Source organism: Mauremys reevesii, linkage group 8, assembly GCF_016161935.1.
Source record: "Mauremys reevesii isolate NIE-2019 linkage group 8, ASM1616193v1, whole genome shotgun sequence".
Taxonomy (NCBI): domain Eukaryota; kingdom Metazoa; phylum Chordata; order Testudines; family Geoemydidae; genus Mauremys; species Mauremys reevesii.
Genome location: NC_052630.1, coordinates 99,368,983 through 99,388,171, shown reverse-complemented (window position 1 = coordinate 99,388,171; position 19,189 = coordinate 99,368,983). Strand labels below are relative to the sequence as shown.

The window sequence follows — 19,189 nt, the reverse complement described above, 5'->3', positions numbered from 1 at the left end:
TCCCTCTTCTCAGTACCCATATCCCCACAACCTTGACCCTATTGGATACTGTGAGGTATGCAGCCATCTTCATACATGCCCCAGAGAGCATCCCAGACAGATCAACTAGTGAAGCTTCAGATCCCGGAAAGTCAGTAGAAAAGTAAATACTGAGGAACAACTACAAGGTGAAGAACAACTCGTCCCCGGTGTGATCTCATCCTCCCCTGATGAGACAGTAAACCCTCTCTTGGCCTGCCTCAGTGAATGATTTTAAGACATTTCAGGACCTCTTCAAACACATGGCAAATATATTGGATATACCACTAGAAGTGGTGCAGGAGAAGCCCCACAACTTCCTGGATATCTTTCATTCTTCCTTGCCTGGTAGGCTTTCCATGCCAATAAATAAATGGCTGTTGGAGCCTCCAAAGGATCTGTGGCATACACCAATGTCAACACTGGCCAGATTCAAGCAAGTGGACAGAAGGTAGCAGGTCCCTTTCAAGAGATTTGAACACTGTTATTCCCAGCCAGAACTGGGTTTACTTGTAGTGGCTGCTATCCAGGAAATGTCAAAACAATGAGGACTTCCCAAAGCCCCACCCAGGGATCTGAAGAAACTTGACCTTTCTGGGTGCAGAGTTTACTCATCAGCCAGATTCCAGATGCAGGTAGCTAGTTATCAATCCTTCCTCTCTTAGTATGATTACTTGAGCTAAGCTATCTGAGTTTGTGGACAAACTACCACAGGAACGTGGAATGGAATTGAAAGTCATCATGACTGAGCAGTTGATAGCCCACACTTCCCTATAGGATTCACTGGGTGCATCTGATACCTTGTTGCATATTGTAGCCACATTGGTGGCAATGAAAAGGTCTTCCTGGCTCCAGACCCCAATAAAGACATACCCTCAGAGATTAAGTATGCCCCATGTGTATAAGGACTTGATAGATGTTTGCCAAGTTAGATCCACCTAACCACATTAGAGCACATTCCTTTGGAGATCAGGAGGCCTCTGTTGCCTGTTTGAAGAATATCCCCAATTATTTGTCACATCCAGGTCATGGGTGGCCAGACCTCATAGTTGGAGCCAGAGTCTGCAGTCACAAGATCTGAGTCAAGTTGGCTAGGTCAGGATACTGGGGAGTTAGAAGCAGGAGACAAACTGGAGATCAGAATCATGAGTCGGGAACCAAAAGTCAGGCCAGGTCAGGATACCAGGGGGTCAGAGGCAGAAAACAAATGAGGTCAGGAACCACAACTCAGATGCTAGGAATCAAGCCAGGTCAGAATGCCAGGAAATCAAGCTGTAGGAGCAAGAGCAAACACAAGATGCTCAGTCCTAAGCCAGGTGGAGCCCAGCTGTTCAGACTGTTTCCTGTTCCTGCTGCTGGCTTAAGAAGGGACAGCAGGCCAATCAGCTGCTCTGGGACTCCACTTATCAGACCTCAAGGACAGAGTCTCTTACTGGGGCTGGGATTCATGTATCTCAGTTAAGCTATTGTCAGTAAGTTGCCATGTGGAGGGCTGAAGCACGACTACTCCCATGAACAGTATAGGCCTAGGTTCAAGACCTATGGGTAATGATAGTAGGGCAGCTATGTGGACCTTGGTATTCACCTTTTCAAGACAGTACTCCTTGGTAGATTATTTGAGATTGGATGTCTGTTTGGGAGGTCTGTCCTGCGGTCATTCTTTAAGTAGGACTCCTAATTACCCACCTCCAAGAAACTTGCTTATTAGTAACCAAGAGTGGAATCCACATGTACATTTACTTGAAGGAAGAACAGTTACTTACTTAACAGTAACTGTGGTTCTTTGAAATGTGTTGTCCACATGGATTCCACAAACTGCCTGCCTTATGCAATACTCTGGAGCCCTACTCCACTGGGATTCTGTATTTGCAAAGGAACTAAAGGATGGTTGGGCCAGCTCAGCTCTTTCTGACCTCATGTAGGGGGGTACAAAAACATCTAGGGTACAGTCAAGATCCTGAAAGATACTGCTGGCTCAAAAAATCTTACACACATCGGGCAAGAGTGGAATCCATATGGACAACACATCTCAAAGAACCCCAGTTCCTGTAATGTAAAAAATAATCATACTGTTTTAATGTGAGATGATAAGGAAGTTTTCAAGTAGAGAGCACATGTGGACCAAACCCATAGAAAACTACCTATTGTTAAAGAACTGAGTAGGAGTAAGTAGTCCATTCCATAGTGGTAGTCCTCTCAGGCAGTTCATCACATAAGATTAAAATCTCCTTTAGGATAATCTTTAGAAAATTAACTCGCTAAAATATATGAATGTTGAATTCTTGATTATTGTTTGATATATAAATATATGTTATAGTGGTGAATATAGGAAAAGCCTTTTTTAATTAGCATATGATGATACAGGGACTTTTTGTACCATGCAGTGATGAGAATTAAAAAATGAAAATTTTAGTAAAAAATACTAGTATAAACTTTTAAAGAGAAATACTTCCATTGTGATGTGTGATTATTAAGGCTGCATGGAGGTCACGGAAAGTCACGGATTCCATGACTTTCCGTGACCTCAGTGACTTCTGCAGCAGCAGCAGCAGTTTGGTTTGTGGAAGGGGGCTGGGGCAGGGGGTTGAGGTGCGGGGCAGTGCTTACATCAGGATGGGGGGCTCCTCAGTTCCCAACAGATGTCTCAGCAGCACCTACGTGGAGGGGCCAGGAGCCTCCACGCACTGTCCGTGCCTGCAGGCTCCACCCCCTCAGCTCCCAATGGCTGTGATTCCTGCCAATGGGAGCTGCAGAGGTGCTTGTGGTGAGAGCAGCATGCAGAGACCCCCTTGCTGCCACTCCTCCTAGGAGCTGCAGGGACACGCGGAGCTGGGTATGGAGCCTGCCAACCCCCACCTGGGCTGCGTGCCGCTGCTTGCCCTCTCCCTCCTATCACCAGCGGGGGTCCCGGGCTGCGAGCCGCCCATCTCCCCCCCCAGCAACAGCGTGGTCCCAGGCCACCACCTCCAGCACCTGCAGCGCCCCTGCACTGCCTCCCCCGAGCACCCATGACCTCCTGCCCAAGTTTTAGTTAGGGGTATATAGTAAAAGTCATGGACAAGTCACGGGCTGTGAATTTTAGTTTACTGCCTATGACCTGTCCATGACTTATACTAAAAATACCCATGATGAAAACGTAGCCTTAGTGATGATATATCACAGTTTCTATAAGAGTAGATGCTTTACTATGCCCTCTGAAATTTTAGATAATCCCATTGTGGTAAATCAATACAATAAAGTGTAACCATATTGTCTCAACACAGTAGATGTTAATTACATAAAATGTTATTTGGACATTAACCATTTTTGTTTGTTTGTTTATGTAGATTTTGTGAACCACTTAGTCTCCGTTCTAGTAGCAGGTGCTACTATTGTTGGAATTGCCTTCTTTGCTTTGGGATTAGGAGTGTTTTTTCTGTTTTATAAAAGAAGGTAGGGTTAAAAATTATACTAATCTTTTTTTCTTTAAAGGATTGCAACAAATTAAACTTTGTTTTTTGTAAAAGTATGACTGATATAAGATAAGATAATAGCAGGTAAAAGTAATAATGTATTTTAAAGAGCAGTGATGCCTTGATAATTTATTTTGAAACATATTCTACTACAAACAGTTCTTGCAATACGTCTTACTGAGGATTTTCTTTGCTCACTTTTTTAATTAAGATATTTGCATAAAAAGAAATCTCTCTTTCTTAGGAGTTCAGTTGTCCCTTCTGTTTATTCTTCAACTAAGAATATTTTCTAAAGCTCACATAAGATGAGACAGCTTGTGAGGGGTGAAATAGATGTTCTTATTTACCGGCTTACATTCAGCATATTAACAGTTTATTTTCCTTTTTACTAGTCAACAGTTTCTTATTCTAATGTCATTGCTTGTAAAATATTAAAGTGTTTGTAAATTTGTAGTGGTTATACTTAGAAAACTGATAATCAACATTCATACTTAAAAGATACTTAACAGATCTGCTCTTGGTTTATGGTGAATATCTGCAGGGGAAAAAGGGGTTTTGAGGGTTATTTTGGCTACTTTTTACTTCTGATATGTGTGTTTTTCTTCAGGTCTAAGAAAGAAGGAGTTGAATTCTATTTCTTCTCATGGATCATCAATAGAATTCTTTACCATGTTTCAGTCAGTTATACCAGGACAGTCCCATTAAGGAGAGTTGGAATATCCAGCCATCCTTTTTCATAAACAAAAATACTGGTGCAAAAACTTTTAAAGTGACAAAATGTAGGTGAAGTCATAACAAGTGGGTGGAACTGGGCCATGATCTGTGTAACAGATTACACTAAGGGTAACGATTTGCCAGGCATAGTTTAGAAAGATGTTTTATTGCTCTGTCTGTAGGGTGGATGGAAGTGTAGTTTTGTGACCATTTAGATATCTTGTTTTTTAAAGAAGATAATTAGCTATGGAGAGGAAAATTAACCTTATGTAATTGGCATTTCTCTAATGGCGTTGGTCTCCAGAGTTTTAGAATGAATTTTTGAATTCACCTCTCCTGACAATCATCCCAGTAGCTTGGTGAAACAGGTTTCTTTCCAAGGGTTCATACAGCTGATTTCTTTCTGAATTAGCATGTTAAGTAAAGACCAATTTTCATAGCATTAATAAATGTGTGCTGTTTTCTGTGCCACAAAAGCAAATCAAAATTAGTTTTAAAGGAACACATCAAATCTACTCAATTTCAAACAATGTATTCAAACTAATTTCAGGTCCTAAACCTGCTGCTGAAATCATGATGCTAAATTGTGAGAGTTTAAAATCACATTTCTTAAATTGTTTTTTCTCTCTGTTTTAATACTATGGCCCAGATCCTCAAAGGTATTTAGAATCTGAACCTATATGGCATAGCCACACAAACAGGAAGATCTCTAACAGAATAACTATGCATATGAAATAGTGAACTAACTGCATGCAGTTAGCTGTCAAACTGCTCTTTCTGATTTTCACACATCATCAATAATAAATATTGTGCATAAGAACGGCCATATTGGGTCAGATCAAAGTTCCATCTAGCCCAGTATCCTGTCATCTGACAGTGGCCAATGCCAGGTGCTTCAGAGGGAAAGAACAGAACAAGTAATCAAGTAATCATTCACCGTTGCCCATTCCCAGCTTCTGGCAAATAGAGGCTAGTATCGGGACACCATCCCTGCCCATCCTGGCTAATAGCCATGAGTTTATCTAGTTCTTTCTTGAACCCTTCTATAGTCTTGGCCTTCAAACATCCTCTAGCAAAGAGTTCCAGAGGTTGACTGTGCGCTGTGTGAAGAAATACTTCCTTTTGTTTGTTTTAAACCTACTGCTTATTTATTTCATTTGATGACTCCTAGTTCTTGTGTAATGCAGAGTAAATAACACTTCCTTATTTACTTTCTCCACACCAGTCATGATTTTATAGACCTCTATCATATCCCTCCTTAGTTGTCTCTTTTCTAAGGTGAAAAATTCCAGTCTTATTAATCTCTCCTCATATAGAAGCTGTTCCTTACCCCGGATAATTTTTGTGGCCCTTTTCTGAACCTTTTCCAATTCCAGTATATCTTTTTTGAGATGGGGTGACCACATCTGCATGCAGTATTCAAGATGGGGCGTACTATGATTTATATAGAGGCGATATTTTCTGTTTTATTATCTATCCCTTTCCTAATGATTCCCTACATTCTGTTCATTTTTTTGACTGACCCTGTACATTGAGTGGATGTTCTCAGAGAACTATCCATAATGACACCAAGATCTCTTTCTTGAGCGGTAACAGCTAATTTAGACCCCATCATTTGATATAGATAGTTGGGATTATGTTTTCCAATATGCATTACTTTGCATTTATCAACATTAAATTTCATCTACCATTTTGTTGCCCAGTCACCCAGTTTTGTGAAATCCCTTTGTAATTCTTCACAGTTTGCTTTGGACTTAACTATCTTCAGTAGTTTTGTATCATCTGCAGATTTTGCCATCTCACTTTTTAAAGCCACAAGGGACTTTCTCTGACTGCTTACTTTGCTTAAGAGCCTTTGGTGAGGGACCTTGTCAAAGGATTTCTGAAAATCTAAGTACACTATATCCACTGGATCATCCTTGTCCACATGCTTGATGACCCCCTCAAAGAAGTCTAGTAAGTCGGTAAGGCATGATTTCTCTTTAGAAAAACAATGTTGACTCTTCTCCAACAAATCATGTTCTGTGTCTGATAGTTCTGTTCTTTACTATAATTTCAACCAGTTTGCCTGGTACTGAAGTTAGGCTTACTGGCCTGTAATTGCTGGGATCGCCTCTGAAGCCTTTTAAAAAATCGTTGTCACATTAGCTATCCTCTAGTCATCTGGTACAGAAGCTGATTTAAATGACAGGTTGCATACCACAGTTAAGTATCAGAAGTCTGGATCTGTAAAACAAAAGAGATTGTGGCAATTATAATAACACGAGCTTTAGAGCAGCATGTAGTTCACCTTTCTTGATGTGGTGGGCTTCAGGGCAAGTTGGTATGCAAGAGAAGAGCTAGAGACAAGGTTATCAAGCAAGCATAGCTTGCTTGCTCATATATAATCTGGCTCTTTGTATTTTCCACTTCACCCCACACCAAAGACCACTCACACAAAAAACGAAGCTTCACAAAACAACGCCTCTATCTTAATTGTTGCTTATACCACAGTTAGTAGTTCTGCAATTTTACATTTGAGTTCCTTCAGAACTCTTGGGTGAATACCATCTGGTCCTGGTTACTTATTACTGTTAAATTTATCCATTTGTTCCAAAACTTCCTCTAATAACACTTCAGTCTGGGAGATTTCCTCAGATTTGTCACCTAAAAAGAATGGCTCAGGTTTGGGATTGCAATTTGCAATTGAAATTTAGCTAACAGTTCCATTAAATTGTAAGCTTTTCAGGTCAGGGACCATCTGTTATATATGTTTGTACAGTGCCTAGCACAGTGGGGTTCCACCCTGGCCTACCATAATACAAGCAATATTAATCAGTCAAAATTATTCAAAATATAATTGTGTCAGTCAAAAGATAATTGTTCTCACTCCTCCATACCTATATTGCCTCTGAAGTGGTAACAGAAGTATAAATTGCCTTTAGCTAGCAAAGTAGCAGGTATGATTCTGAATGCATACATATCTGTTAAGAATGAAAATGCAGTTTTTACACAGTGTGCTGACCATAATAAAACTTTTTTAAAATGTCACAGCCATTAAAGCAGGGAGATTTAACAGGCAAGTGTGAGATTTGTCATATGTTGTGCTTAGTTGGCCGACCGAATCGAGGTCTAACACTCAACTTGATGGCTTTTCTCTTTGTCTGCCTGTTTGTAATATGATAATTTTTCAATGCCGCATCTGATCAATTCCAAAATTTCAGGGAATTTTCTAGGCATCAGTGGTTAGAATCCTACTGATTTTGGTGAAAACTGGAAAAAAAGAGAGATGAGGATACCAGCAGCCCCTGGCATTTGGTTAGTAGAGCTAGTAGCTTCGGTCACCTCTGTAATTGTCTTTAGCTTAAAGAATCAGTTGACAGTCATGAACACATTTCATTTTAATGATACCCCCAACTTAGTTCTGTCCATCCTCCCAGTACAGTTTAAAGTCATAAAGTTATAGGACTGAGAGGGACCTCGAGAAGACATCAAGTCCAGTTCCATCTGCTGAGGCAGGACCAAATAAACCTAGACCATCCCTGACAGGCGTTTGTCCAACCTGTTTTATAAACCTCCAGTGATGGGGATTCCACAACCTCTCTTGGAAGCCTATTCTAGAACTTAACTACCCATATAGTTAGAAATTTTTTCCTAATATCTAACCTAAATCTTTGCTGCAGATTAACCTCATTGCTTCTTGTCCTATCTTCAGTGGCATGGAGAACAGTCGATCACCGTCCTCTTTGTAAAAGCCCTTAGCATATTTGAAGGCTATTATTAGCCTCCCCACCTCAGTCTTCTTTTCTCAAGCACTAAACATGCCCGGGTTTTTTAAGCTTTCCTTATAGATTAGGCCAGTGGTGGGCAATCTGTGGCCCGTGGTGTGGGCCTGGCCACTGCTTCCCGCAGCTCCCATTGGCCAGGAATGGCGAACTGCAGCCACTGGAAGCAGCAGACAGCCATGCAAATGTAAACAAACGGTCTAGCGGCCTGCCAGCAGATTACCCTGACAGGCCACATGTGGCTTGCGGGCCGCAGGTTGCCCACCACTGGGTTAGGTTATCTAAACTTTTTATTATTTTTGTTGCTCTCCTCTGGACTCTCCAGTTTGGACACATCTTCCCTAATGTGTGGCACCCAAAATTGGACACAGTCCTCCAGCTGAGGCTGCACCAGTGCCAAGTAGAGCGGGATAATTTCCTCCTTTGTCTTACATGCAACACTCCTGTTAATACATCCCAGAATGATATTAGCCTTTTTTGCAGCTGCATCACATTGTTGACTCATATTCAATTTGTGATCTAGTATAACCTCCAGATCCTTTTCAACAGTAATACCACGTAACCAGTTATTCCCCATTTTGTAGCTGTGCATTTGATTTTTCCTTTCTAAGTGAAGTACTTAGCAATTATCTTTAGTGAATTTTATCTCGTTGAATTCAAACCAATTCTCCAATTTGTCAAGGTCATTTTGAATTCTAATCCTGTCCTCCAAAGTGCTTGCAACCTTTCCCAGTTTGGTGTCATCTGCAGATTTTATAAGCATACTCTCCACTCCATTATCCAATGCTGATGGTGTTGACACCCTGAAAGCCTTCTCTTCCAGACAAACTAAATGAGAATGGTGAGGGAGCAGAGTGGGGAATGGAAGTACACACAGAGCCCTGAGAAGGGTGGGGGGACGACAATGGAGGACCCTGTCATGGGAGAATGGGGATCCCACAGAGTACCTGGTACAAGGAAGGGGGTAGGTGCCTTGCAACAAGTCCGTGAAATAGAAGGGGATGGGAGGGTGGTACACAGGGAATTTGTGAGGGGGAATGGAGGAGTGCAAGAAGCCACCTACTCCTAGGGTTATTTGGAGTTGAATTATTTCCCTCTGTACTTTTGAAGAACTGGCTAAACAAGGGCAGCCAGATGCAGAGAGATACAAGTAAACTATGACAGGCTGATAAAGGGAAAGCAGCAACTGTAATGGAGGGCAAAGTTGTGGTAATAGGAGATACACTATAGGAGTAATAGGGCAGGGAAAATATGGTGACGTTAAGTAGGATAGGGAATTGGGAAGAACAGGCAGCAGGAGTTTATGTGTCCTTGATTATGCATTAGGGATCCATAGGTAAGCCAGAAGTGAGAAGGGAAGAGCAAGATAGTGTGGGGGGAACTAGCCATCAGAGTTGAGGGGGATGAGACTCAAAAACTTTTGTTGCCTCTTAAAGAGAAAGAGACAGAAAAAGATAAAATACACAACCTTTATATTAATAATTTACTGGGAATGCAAGTAGTGTGATAAACTCAGGACAGACAGTTGCAAGAGGGGGGGAGGAGTCAGTCCCAGAGGGTTAAAAGGCCCTCCTCCTTATCAACTGAGAGGCAACTACAGGTCAATCAGGTTCAGCTGAGAAAGGGTTACCAAGGTAGCAAATTAGAATCAGCTGAGGGGAGCTACCTGAGGGTAATTAGGATCAGCTGATTCCAACTTGGAGCTGCCTGAGACCTTTTTAAACCCCTTCCTGGGAGGAAGGAAGGGGGGGGGGGGAAAAGCAGAGAGAGAAGGAGCCCGGCTGCCAGGAGTGTTGAAGCAGCAAGCCTCCCCAGGAGGAGCGGCAGGACGCTCTCCTACAAGGCAGGGTAAAAAAAATACTTTAACTAAGACTGATGGGAAGACAGGGGACAGACTTCCCCTGAGTTCTAAGGGGGACTGCATTACCCAAGCCGGTCTCACCAGAGCTAAAAACAGCAGAGGCTGGGGAGACTGAGACGGGACTTTGCCACACGTGGTGTCAGAGGTGGGATTTGAGTGAGACTTTGCGGCAAACCGTCTCGGGGCAGGGTAAAACACCCCCCCCCCCCAAAAAAAAGGAAGATGTAGTGAAGGCATTGGTGCAGGCTACTGCGGCCCAACAAGAAGCTACCAGGGTGCAGATGGCTGCCCAGCAGGAGGCGGTGCGAATGCAGCAGGAGACAAATCAACTCCTGATGAACCAGGCAGCTCAAGATCGAGCCACCTTGCATGAGATTGTGAACCAGCTAAAGGCCCTGACCACCCTAACGAGCGGCCCCCATGGAACTCGGCCCCTGCACGCAAGCCATTACTTACAGAAGATGAAGATGAATGATGACGTGGAGGCGTATCTCCTTGCATTTGAGAGGACGGCCCGGCGGGAGGCCTGGCCCCAAGACCAGTGGGCCAGTATCCTGGCACCTTTTCTGTGTGGGGAGGCACAGAAAGCATATTTTGATATGACAACAGAAGCAGCTTCTGATTACTCCCAGCTAAAGGCAGAGATCCTGGCGAGGTCGGGCGTGACGACAGCTATAAGGGCGCAGAGGTTCCATGAGTGGAAATACCGACCCAACAAAGCCCCGAGGTCCCAGCTGTTTGACCTAATCCATCTGGCCCGGAAGTGGCTGTGCCCCGAGACCCGCCGGCCGGAGGAAGTCGTGGAAACCATAGTTGTGGACAGGTACATGAGAGGGCTACCGCCGGACATACGAGGATGGGTCAGTCAAAATGATCCCTCCTCCTATGATGAGTTAGTTGCCCTTGTAGAGAGACATCTAGCAGCACAGGAACTCTCTCGGACCACTGGGGAAGGGAGGCGCCAGGATAGGAGGCAAGTCTATGTACCAAGGTCCCGAGTTGCCATAGCTCCAGGCCGAACTATGGCAGGGAAGAAGGAGGACAAAGAGCGGCCAAAGTACTCGGAGGGACCTGGGGACTGGGAGAGAGAGACTCGGGGGGTAAAGCCTCACAGCCCAAAAATTAAGGGGCTGCCCCGAGGAGGGTACCGATGCTATGCATGTGGAGAGATAGGGCATGTAGCTGCCCAATGCCCAAACCTAGAGGAGCCCATGCAATGTGACCTGGGAAACCTAGAAGAGCCATGTGACCTGATAAGTCTAGTAGGAGTAGCGATGGTCCCTCATAGATATACTAGGCAAGTTAAAATGAATGGTATAAAGACCACCGCGTTAGTAGACTCAGGAAGTGCGGTCACGCTGGTCTCGGGAAAGCTGGTCAGGTATGATCAACTATCCCGGGCCAAGCGCACAGGAATATCCTGTGTCCACGGGGATGTCAATTACTACCCGACCATCCGAGTGAAAATAGAGGTCCAAGGAAACCCCACTAAGGTGATGGCGGGGGTGGTCCCGAAACTCCCCTACCCAGTCCTCATAGGACGAGACTTCCCAGGGTTTGGCAGTCTACTTCCTGGAGAGGAGCCAGATGAAGATAACACCCCAGAGAGCAATGGGGTGGCCTCAATAGTTAGCAACCCCCCAGCCTTCCAAGAATTTGCCCAGGATTTATTCTCGCCCCCTGGGAAAACCAGGAAGACTCGGCGAGAAAGGAGGGCAGATAAGAGGAGGGGAACGAGCATCTTGGCCCAGAACCAGAAGCCTATACTCGTAGGGGAGAGAGTTGGCCCAACTGACAAGGGGACTAGGCAGGAGGTTGGGGAGCCAATAGCCGGGCCCAGTTCCCCAGGGACCTCCCTTGAAGGGGAGGGGGAAATAGAACCCTCTGAGTTTGGGCAAATTGGACCTTCACTAGAAAATTTTGGACAGGATCAGGCCAATGATCCAGTATACCAGAACATTCGCAAAGAAGTAGTGGAGGTGAATGGGGTCCCTGTGGAAGGGAGAGCCAAGGGCCCAGGGCCGTATTATATGATCAAGAAGGATCTGCTGTACCGAGTCGTCCGTGTCCAAGAGCAAGTCGTGGAACAGCTCCTAGTACCACAGAAACATCAGAGGGGCGTGATGGAGCTAGCCCACAGCCATCTGTTCGGGGGACATCTAGGGGTAGATAAAACCCTGGACCGAATTCTGCAGAGGTTTTTTTGGCCTGGAATATATGCGGCTGTCCGACGATATTGTGCCTCCTGTCCAGAATGCCAGTTACACGGGCCCCGACCACGCTTAAGGGCACCTTTGGTACCTCTCCCGATTATTGAAGTCCCCTTTGAGCGGATAGCTATGGACCTAGTAGGGCCGTTAGAAAGATCAGCCCGAGGCCATCAGCACATACTGGTGGTGCTAGATTATGCCACCCGATACCCCGAGGCCATTCCCCTACGGAACACTACGTCCAAGACCATAGCTAAAGAATTAATCCAAATTTTCGCTAGAGTGGGAATACCCAAAGAGATCCTGACAGATCAAGGAACTCCCTTTGTGTCTAAATTAATGAAGGATCTATGTGCAATGCTCCACATACGGACCCTAAGGACATCAGTCTATCATCCGCAGACCGATGGCCGTTTAATAGGGCGTTGAAGAACATGATACGAAGGTGGTGAGCCGGGATGGGAGGAACTGGGACACCCTGCTACCGTACCTAATGTTTGCGATCAGGGAGGTGCCTCAGACTTCGACTGGGTTTTCCCCGTTCGAACTGTTATATGGTCGCCACCCCCGTGGCATACTGGACATTGCCAAAGAAAGTTGGGAGGAACAGCCGAACCCAGGGAGAAACGTCATCGAGCATGTGTTGCAGATGAAAGACAGGATAGCCCAAGTCACTCCCATAGTGCGGGAACACATGGAGAGGGCACAAGGGGCCCAACAAACATATTACAATCGCCAGGCGACGATCCGAAAATTCCAGGTGGGAGATCGGGTGATGGTACTCGTACCCACAGCAGAGAGCAAGCTCCTGGCCAGATGGCAGGGGCCGTATGAGATAATAGAAGCCGTTGGAGAGGTCGATTACAAAGTCCGACAGCCGGGCGCGGAAGCTGGAACAAATCTATCATGTGAACCTGTTGAAACCTTGGCAAGACAGAGAAGCGCATGTGGTCACTATAGGGTCACCTCCTCCCGAGAGCAACCTGCCTGGCCAAGTGGGAATATCCCCAGAATTGACCTCTGACCAATGAGCGGAGGTGATCAACATGATCGAACGCAACCAGGACGTGTTCTCAGAAAAGCCAGGCCGGACTACTGAGGTTCACCATCACATCCTCACAGAGCCTGGAGTGAAGGTGAATGTAAAGCCATACCGGATCCCAGAGGCAAAAAGAGAAGAGATCAAGTCAGAAGTCAGGAAAATGTTGAAGTTAGGGGTCATTGAAGAGTCTCATAGCCAATGGTCAAGCCCCGTGGTCCTAGTACCTAAACCGGATGGCAGTATGAGATTTTGCAATGACTTCCAGAAACTGAATGAGGTGTCCCAATTTGATGCGTATCCTATACCCCGGATAGATGAGCTAATTGACCGACTGGGGAAAGCACGATTTTTGTCCACCCTTGACCTGACTAAGGGTTATTGGCAAATTCCCTTGGCCAGGGCCGACAAAGAGAAGACGGCCTTTTCAACTCCAGAGGGACTGTATCAATACACTGTCCTCCCTTTCGGTTTACATGGGGCTCCTGCAACCTTCCAACGGCTCATGGACAAACTGCTATCTTGATGACGTCATTATACATAGTCCGGATTGGGAGGGAAGGTGGAAGCAGTCCTGGACACCTTGAGGAAGGCGGGGCTGACTGCAAATCCTCCAAATGCGCAATTGGGCTAGCAGAAGCCAAATACCTTGGATATATAGTGGGGAGAGGTGTGGTGAAGCCCCAACTCAACAAGTTAGAGGCAATACAGAATTGGCCCCGACCTGTCCGGAAGAAACAGGTCAGAGCATTCTTGGGGCTGGTGGGGTACTACAGGCGGTTCATCCCCCACTTCGCCACCAGGGCATGCCCGCTAACTGACCTGCCCGTGGCCCAGATATAGTGAGATGGTCTAGCTGCTGAGGAGGCGTTCGCCAGAGATTGAACCGCGCGCTACACCGACCCAGTGCTGGTAGCTCCAGACTGGGAGAAGGAGTTTATCTTGCAAACGGATGCCTCAGAGGTTGGGTTGGGAGCGGTGCTTTCACAACTGGTTGGAGCGGAAGAACACCCCGTCCTGTTCCTCAGTAGGAAACTCCTGCCCAGGGAACGTAAATATGCCGTAGTAGAGAAGGAATGCCTGGCCGTAAAGTGGGCCATTGAAAGTCTTCACTATTACCTACTCGGACGGAAGTTTACCATTGTCACGGACCATGCTCCTCTGAAGTGGATGCACCAAAACAAAGAGAAAAATGCGAGAGTGACCAGGTGGTTCCTGTCGCTACAACCCTTCCACTTCAGAGTACAACATAGGTCTGGAATCAAGCATGGGATGGCCTTTCAAGGGTACACTGTTTGCCGACCCAAGTAGCCCAACCCTGTAGTGTTGAGCGGGGGGGATGTGTGATAAACTCAGGACAGACAGTTGCAAGAGGGGGGGAGGAGTCAGTCCCAGAGGGTTAAAAGGCCCTCCTCCTTATCAACTGAGAGGCAACTACAGGTCAATCAGGTTCAGCTGAGAAAGGGTTACCAAGGTAGCAAATTAGAATCAGCTGAGGGGAGCTACCTGAGGGTAATTAGGATCAGCTGATTCCAACTTGGAGCTGCCTGAGACCTTTTTAAACCCCTTCCTGGGAGGAAGGAAGGAAGGAAGGAAGGAAGGGGGGGCGGGGGAGAAAGCAGAGAGAGAAGGAGCCTGCTGCCAGGAGTGTTGAAGCAGCAAGCCTCCCCAGGAGGAGCGGCAGGACGCTCTCCTACAAGGCAGGGTAAAAAAAATACTTTAACTAAGACTGATGGGAAGACAGGGGACAGACTTCCCCTGAGTTCTAAGGGGGACTGCATTACCCAAGCCGGTCTCACCAGAGCTAAAAACAGCAGAGGCTGGGGAGACTGAGTCGGGACTTTGCCACAGTAGAGATGGAAATGTCTTTACTAAATAAAAAGTTCATGTAAAGGATTAATGTAGTTAGCTGTTGTGAGACAATCCTGTAGACTCAAAAATAAACCCAGTTAATTCAAATGATGATTTCAAAATGTGTGTATCTGAGGTCCTATATAGTTTTAGTTTGAGGACTTACCTCAGCATCGCTGCTTGTTATTGAGTTTCTTATCAGTGGTAAAATACAAAGTGTCCTGACAAAGTTATCATAGGCATTATTCTCACATGCATTCATGTCGTATTTTTAATGACCCTGAGGACCTCTGTACATTAGTATGAAAATAAAAGAAAAATGTTTGCTTACAGTTGTTACATTTATTAGCATGCTCTGAATTCAAAACTTTCCACAAACATGCATACTTTTAAATTTCATGTGTATTCTTATCCTTCTATTTCATATTCCTTTCAGGCAGCTTTTTCAGTTTCTCAGAACCATTATGAAAGATGAAGAACTTCCAAACAAATTTGTACCAATTGATGCTCAACATTATAAGCATATGTCTCTCTCTCAGAGTTTTCATGTTGGAAAATCACAGGTAAAACCTAGCATCTCTATTCTAAAAATAAAATGCAGCCCTAACATTATTTGAATTCCAGTCTTGTTCTTAGTCTGGTGGTATGAGGGTAGCTATACATTATATCTTTAAAGTTCCACAAAGATACCTCTTTATGTCTTAATTGTATCCTGCCCCGACTGTAAGTCACCTTATAGTTCTTGGGACATAGTAGATATTTATAAAAAAGCATTGTTACAAAACAATTTTGTGATCAGTTATAAGGAATATTTCTCTTTTCTGAGTAATATGTAACAAACCACCAAGGTAGTTCTTTAAGAAAAAGCACCATATATTTACTTCAAGAGTAAAGTACCTTAACATATCTTAGAGCAAGTTTATGTTCATCCCCTAAATAGATGAGCAAATAGGGGAGTGAAGAGTGCAAAAATCTACATAGGTAGTGTTGGTCTGGAGGCAGTGCAGGGGAAGTCAGAGCAAGTTATGGATGCTCAACACATCTGAAGATCAGGTCCCAAGTCACTTGTATCTTTAATTTCTAGACCAAAGTTATCTCTCTTATGATGAAACTGAGAATTTTAACAAGACGCACCATTTCCCACACCATCCACCCTGGTGAGCCTCCACCATTTGTCCTTATTCCTAGAATAAGGGCTAGACTACCTGGTACAGCAGTTCACATTAGAGGACGGTGATATCTTTCTCTCTTTTTTTTAAACTTCTTATTAAGGCAAAGTTATAATAAAACATACTACATTACTTATTCAGCATCAGGTTAACATTCAAAGAACCTGCCTAAAGATTCTGGCTTGCTGCCTGGGGAGCCCTCCTCCACTGAGTATGGTAAAAAAGGTTACCAAATGTCTAAATACCTATTCTCTGACACTTTTGTTATGTATATATTTGGTGTGAAAGCTTTTCCATTACAAGGACAGTCCATATTTGACTATATCACAATTTCCTAAGAGGAGTAACAGATGGGTGTGATTTCTAAAGTGCACTGACATGCTGCACACTAACAGGCCTGTGTAGACCCTGCTGGCATGCACTAAAAGTTCCCTAGTGCATGTTAACATAAGTGCTTCAAAAATCACACCCCACTTCTTTGTTTAGCGCCCCCATATTGTCAAAATCCAGTTAACATGCTGATTGAGATCCTTCCTCAGTTCCAGCAAACTATTTCAAATATTCCAATATAGATATTTCCAATACATCAATGCTTTGAGGGACCTTTTTGGTGTGGGACTTAATTGGCATATATGCGTCAAGGAAATAAAGACTGCACTAAACTGCTAATAAGTGTCAATGGGTACTTTGTGGTCCATTAATAATACTACTTTGGGTCTAATATGCACCTGTAGATATGATGGTTCTTCTTTGAGTGTTTGCACATGTCCATTCCAATATAGGTATTTGTGTATCCCAAGCACAGTTGCCAGCAATTTTTCCCTTAGCGGTATCCGTTGGGTCAGCTCTAGTACCCTCTGGCATTGTGCAATCATAGCGCCGATATAAGGCCCTGCCAGTCCTGCCCTCCTTCAGTTCCTTCTTACCACCCATGATGGTTGCTGGAACCTCTCATGGCTTAGGCAATCTCATTTTAGTGGTTTTTTTCTCAAATTTTAGTGTAAATAGTTTAGTAGTTTGTTAGTTTTAGATAGTTTATATAGATTTTGATCAGAGGTCCCCAAATTGTGGGCCATGGCCCCCTAGGGGGCACAAAGGAACATTCGGGGGGCACAGTGGGGCCTGGGTGTCAGAGAGAGAGATTGCCATCCAGCCCCGCTCTGATCCCAGCTCTGCTCTGGGCCCCTGGCTCACAGCCCTGACCAGCTCTATTCCCACTACTTCCTAATCCCAAAAGCCAAGAGTGGGGTCTCAGACCCATTTTAGACCTGCTCAGTCTAAACCACTATCTCAAGAACCTGAAGTCCCGCATGGTCCCCTTGGCTTCCATCATTCCCTCACTGGATCCTGGGGATTGGCATGCCACCCTCGATCTAACGGACGCCAGAGTTTGTGTCAGATGAGAACTTAGACACTGCAGACACCCCACCAAAAAGTAGGATTCTCCTCCTCTCCCCACCCCACATTAACCTTAAACTGGCTTCCTTTTCTACTACCTAGAGAATAGGGCCACCATCACAAGGACCATTTTTTTTGCCCTGGGTTTGCAGTTTGTGCTGTTTCTCAGCCTCAAATTTTAATAAGTTGGAGACTGTCCCCTCAGGCTTCTTTCACCTTCCATTCTGTCTGCTCAATCCTTTCTTTCACTTAGATGTTCAATTGAGGAACTTTCCGTTGTGGGCCAGGGCCCCACTTTGACTTTCCTGTCAGTTGAGGGTTCCAGAGTTGCAGAAAATGGCTTATAGAAGAACTAGAAACTCAGCCCGAGGGTCCTACTCCGAAGAGGACCTGCACTCTTTCACTGGCTTCCCAGTCATGGAAAAGCTGCAGAAAAATAGAGAAGAAAAACAAACATTTTACAGGAAGCAGACACACTCCTACTAGCAACCCCAATTCTCTGTTAACCTCAAATCCAAGCTCTGTATGCAGAGATAAAGCCACTGGTGTGAGCATAAAAAAAGAAAAGGAGCCCTCCTTCCACCCCTTACTGTTTCCTTTCCCTGCTTTTGAGATCACTGAGAGCACTCAAACTGGATTCCTTCCCTCTCTATAAGAGAGGGGTATCCTGGGAGATTGTTCTCTCTGAGGGACCCTTTCTTTTGGAACATTCTTCCTCCCTTTCTGCCATCTCAGTCCATAGTAGCCTGAATCTGTTGAATTCCAGGCACACTTCAAAGCCCATCTCTGTTTGGTGGAGGGCTGAGCAGTTGACTGTCTGGTGGGAATGTGTGTGGAGGTAAAAGTTTAATGTAAAAACCTGCTAATGCTAAAGAACAGGCAGGTGTTACTAGTTAAATAGCTAAATGGTAACTGCTTGAAAAAGTTTTAATTTGTCCTCATGTCTAATAAAAATAAAGGCCACTGTGCCTCAGTCTTTGAAGGATCCCCTTCCAAAATGTAGCTCAGTCTCTTGTCCATTCAGTCCTCAGCCTCGCTACCAAAATTGCCAAATACAGCCATGTGGATTCATGGCCACTAGAAACTGGACTGAAACCATCAGTTCATTTCATGCATATCAAACAACCATCAAATATTAATTTTTGGCTATGACTGACCTGGACAAGATTTGAAGCAGTGATCATTTCTGTATCCCACATTGAGCACTAGCAAATAGAAGCTAAATGCCAAAGAGAGATCTGTTTAATACACAGAAATTAAAATCTGTTTAATTAAAATCTGTTTAATTTCAGTATGGAATATTTGCTCTTGTCAACTAACAGAGAAGTAAAAAAAGGTTTTCCTAACTGTGGCTCAAAAGGAAGAATCCATGGGCAGACTCTGGGGAAACTAAAATAAAGTGGGGGCAGGGGAAAAGAATAAATAATCTTATTTGGCATACAACCTTTTGGTGCAGATGAAACCAGTTTCCTGGGTTCTTCATGAGTCTTGCTCAGATCTTGATTTGGGAATCTCCTGGTTTCATTACCTCATTTTGATTAGAAAGAGAGGGAGAAATAAAATCCCCTGATATAATTAAGCAGTCAGTTTTCCCAGGAGCTTTAGGACCACACCATTTCTTCTGAATACCCCTAAGATATTTCCTCTCTTTATATACCTACCTTGATAGGACCAGATGGAAATCATCTTTGCAACTGGCACACTGTAAGCTTG

The 19,189-nt window shown here is 44.5% G+C and overlaps 1 protein-coding gene across 6 annotated transcripts in view; it reads left to right on the top strand.

The window, feature by feature from the left end:
• Window positions 1-19,189, top strand: part of C8H1orf185 (chromosome 8 C1orf185 homolog) — a 110,894-nt gene that overhangs the window by 10,469 nt on the left and 81,236 nt on the right. For 3 of the 6 annotated variants that reach the window (XR_005583595.1, XR_005583596.1, XM_039484146.1), the window contains exons 3-5: window positions 3,345-3,450; window positions 15,346-15,472; window positions 15,994-16,066. Coding sequence is in view for 4 of the 6 variants with exons in the window: in XM_039484146.1 (XP_039340080.1) it covers window positions 3,345-3,450; window positions 15,346-15,472; window positions 15,994-16,066 (306 nt within the window). In the remaining 2 variants the exon portion in view is untranslated. The remainder of the gene's footprint in view (window positions 1-3,344; window positions 3,451-15,345; window positions 15,473-15,993; window positions 16,067-19,189) is intronic. The other 3 variants (XM_039484148.1, XM_039484147.1, XM_039484145.1) reach the window with 1 other exon arrangement.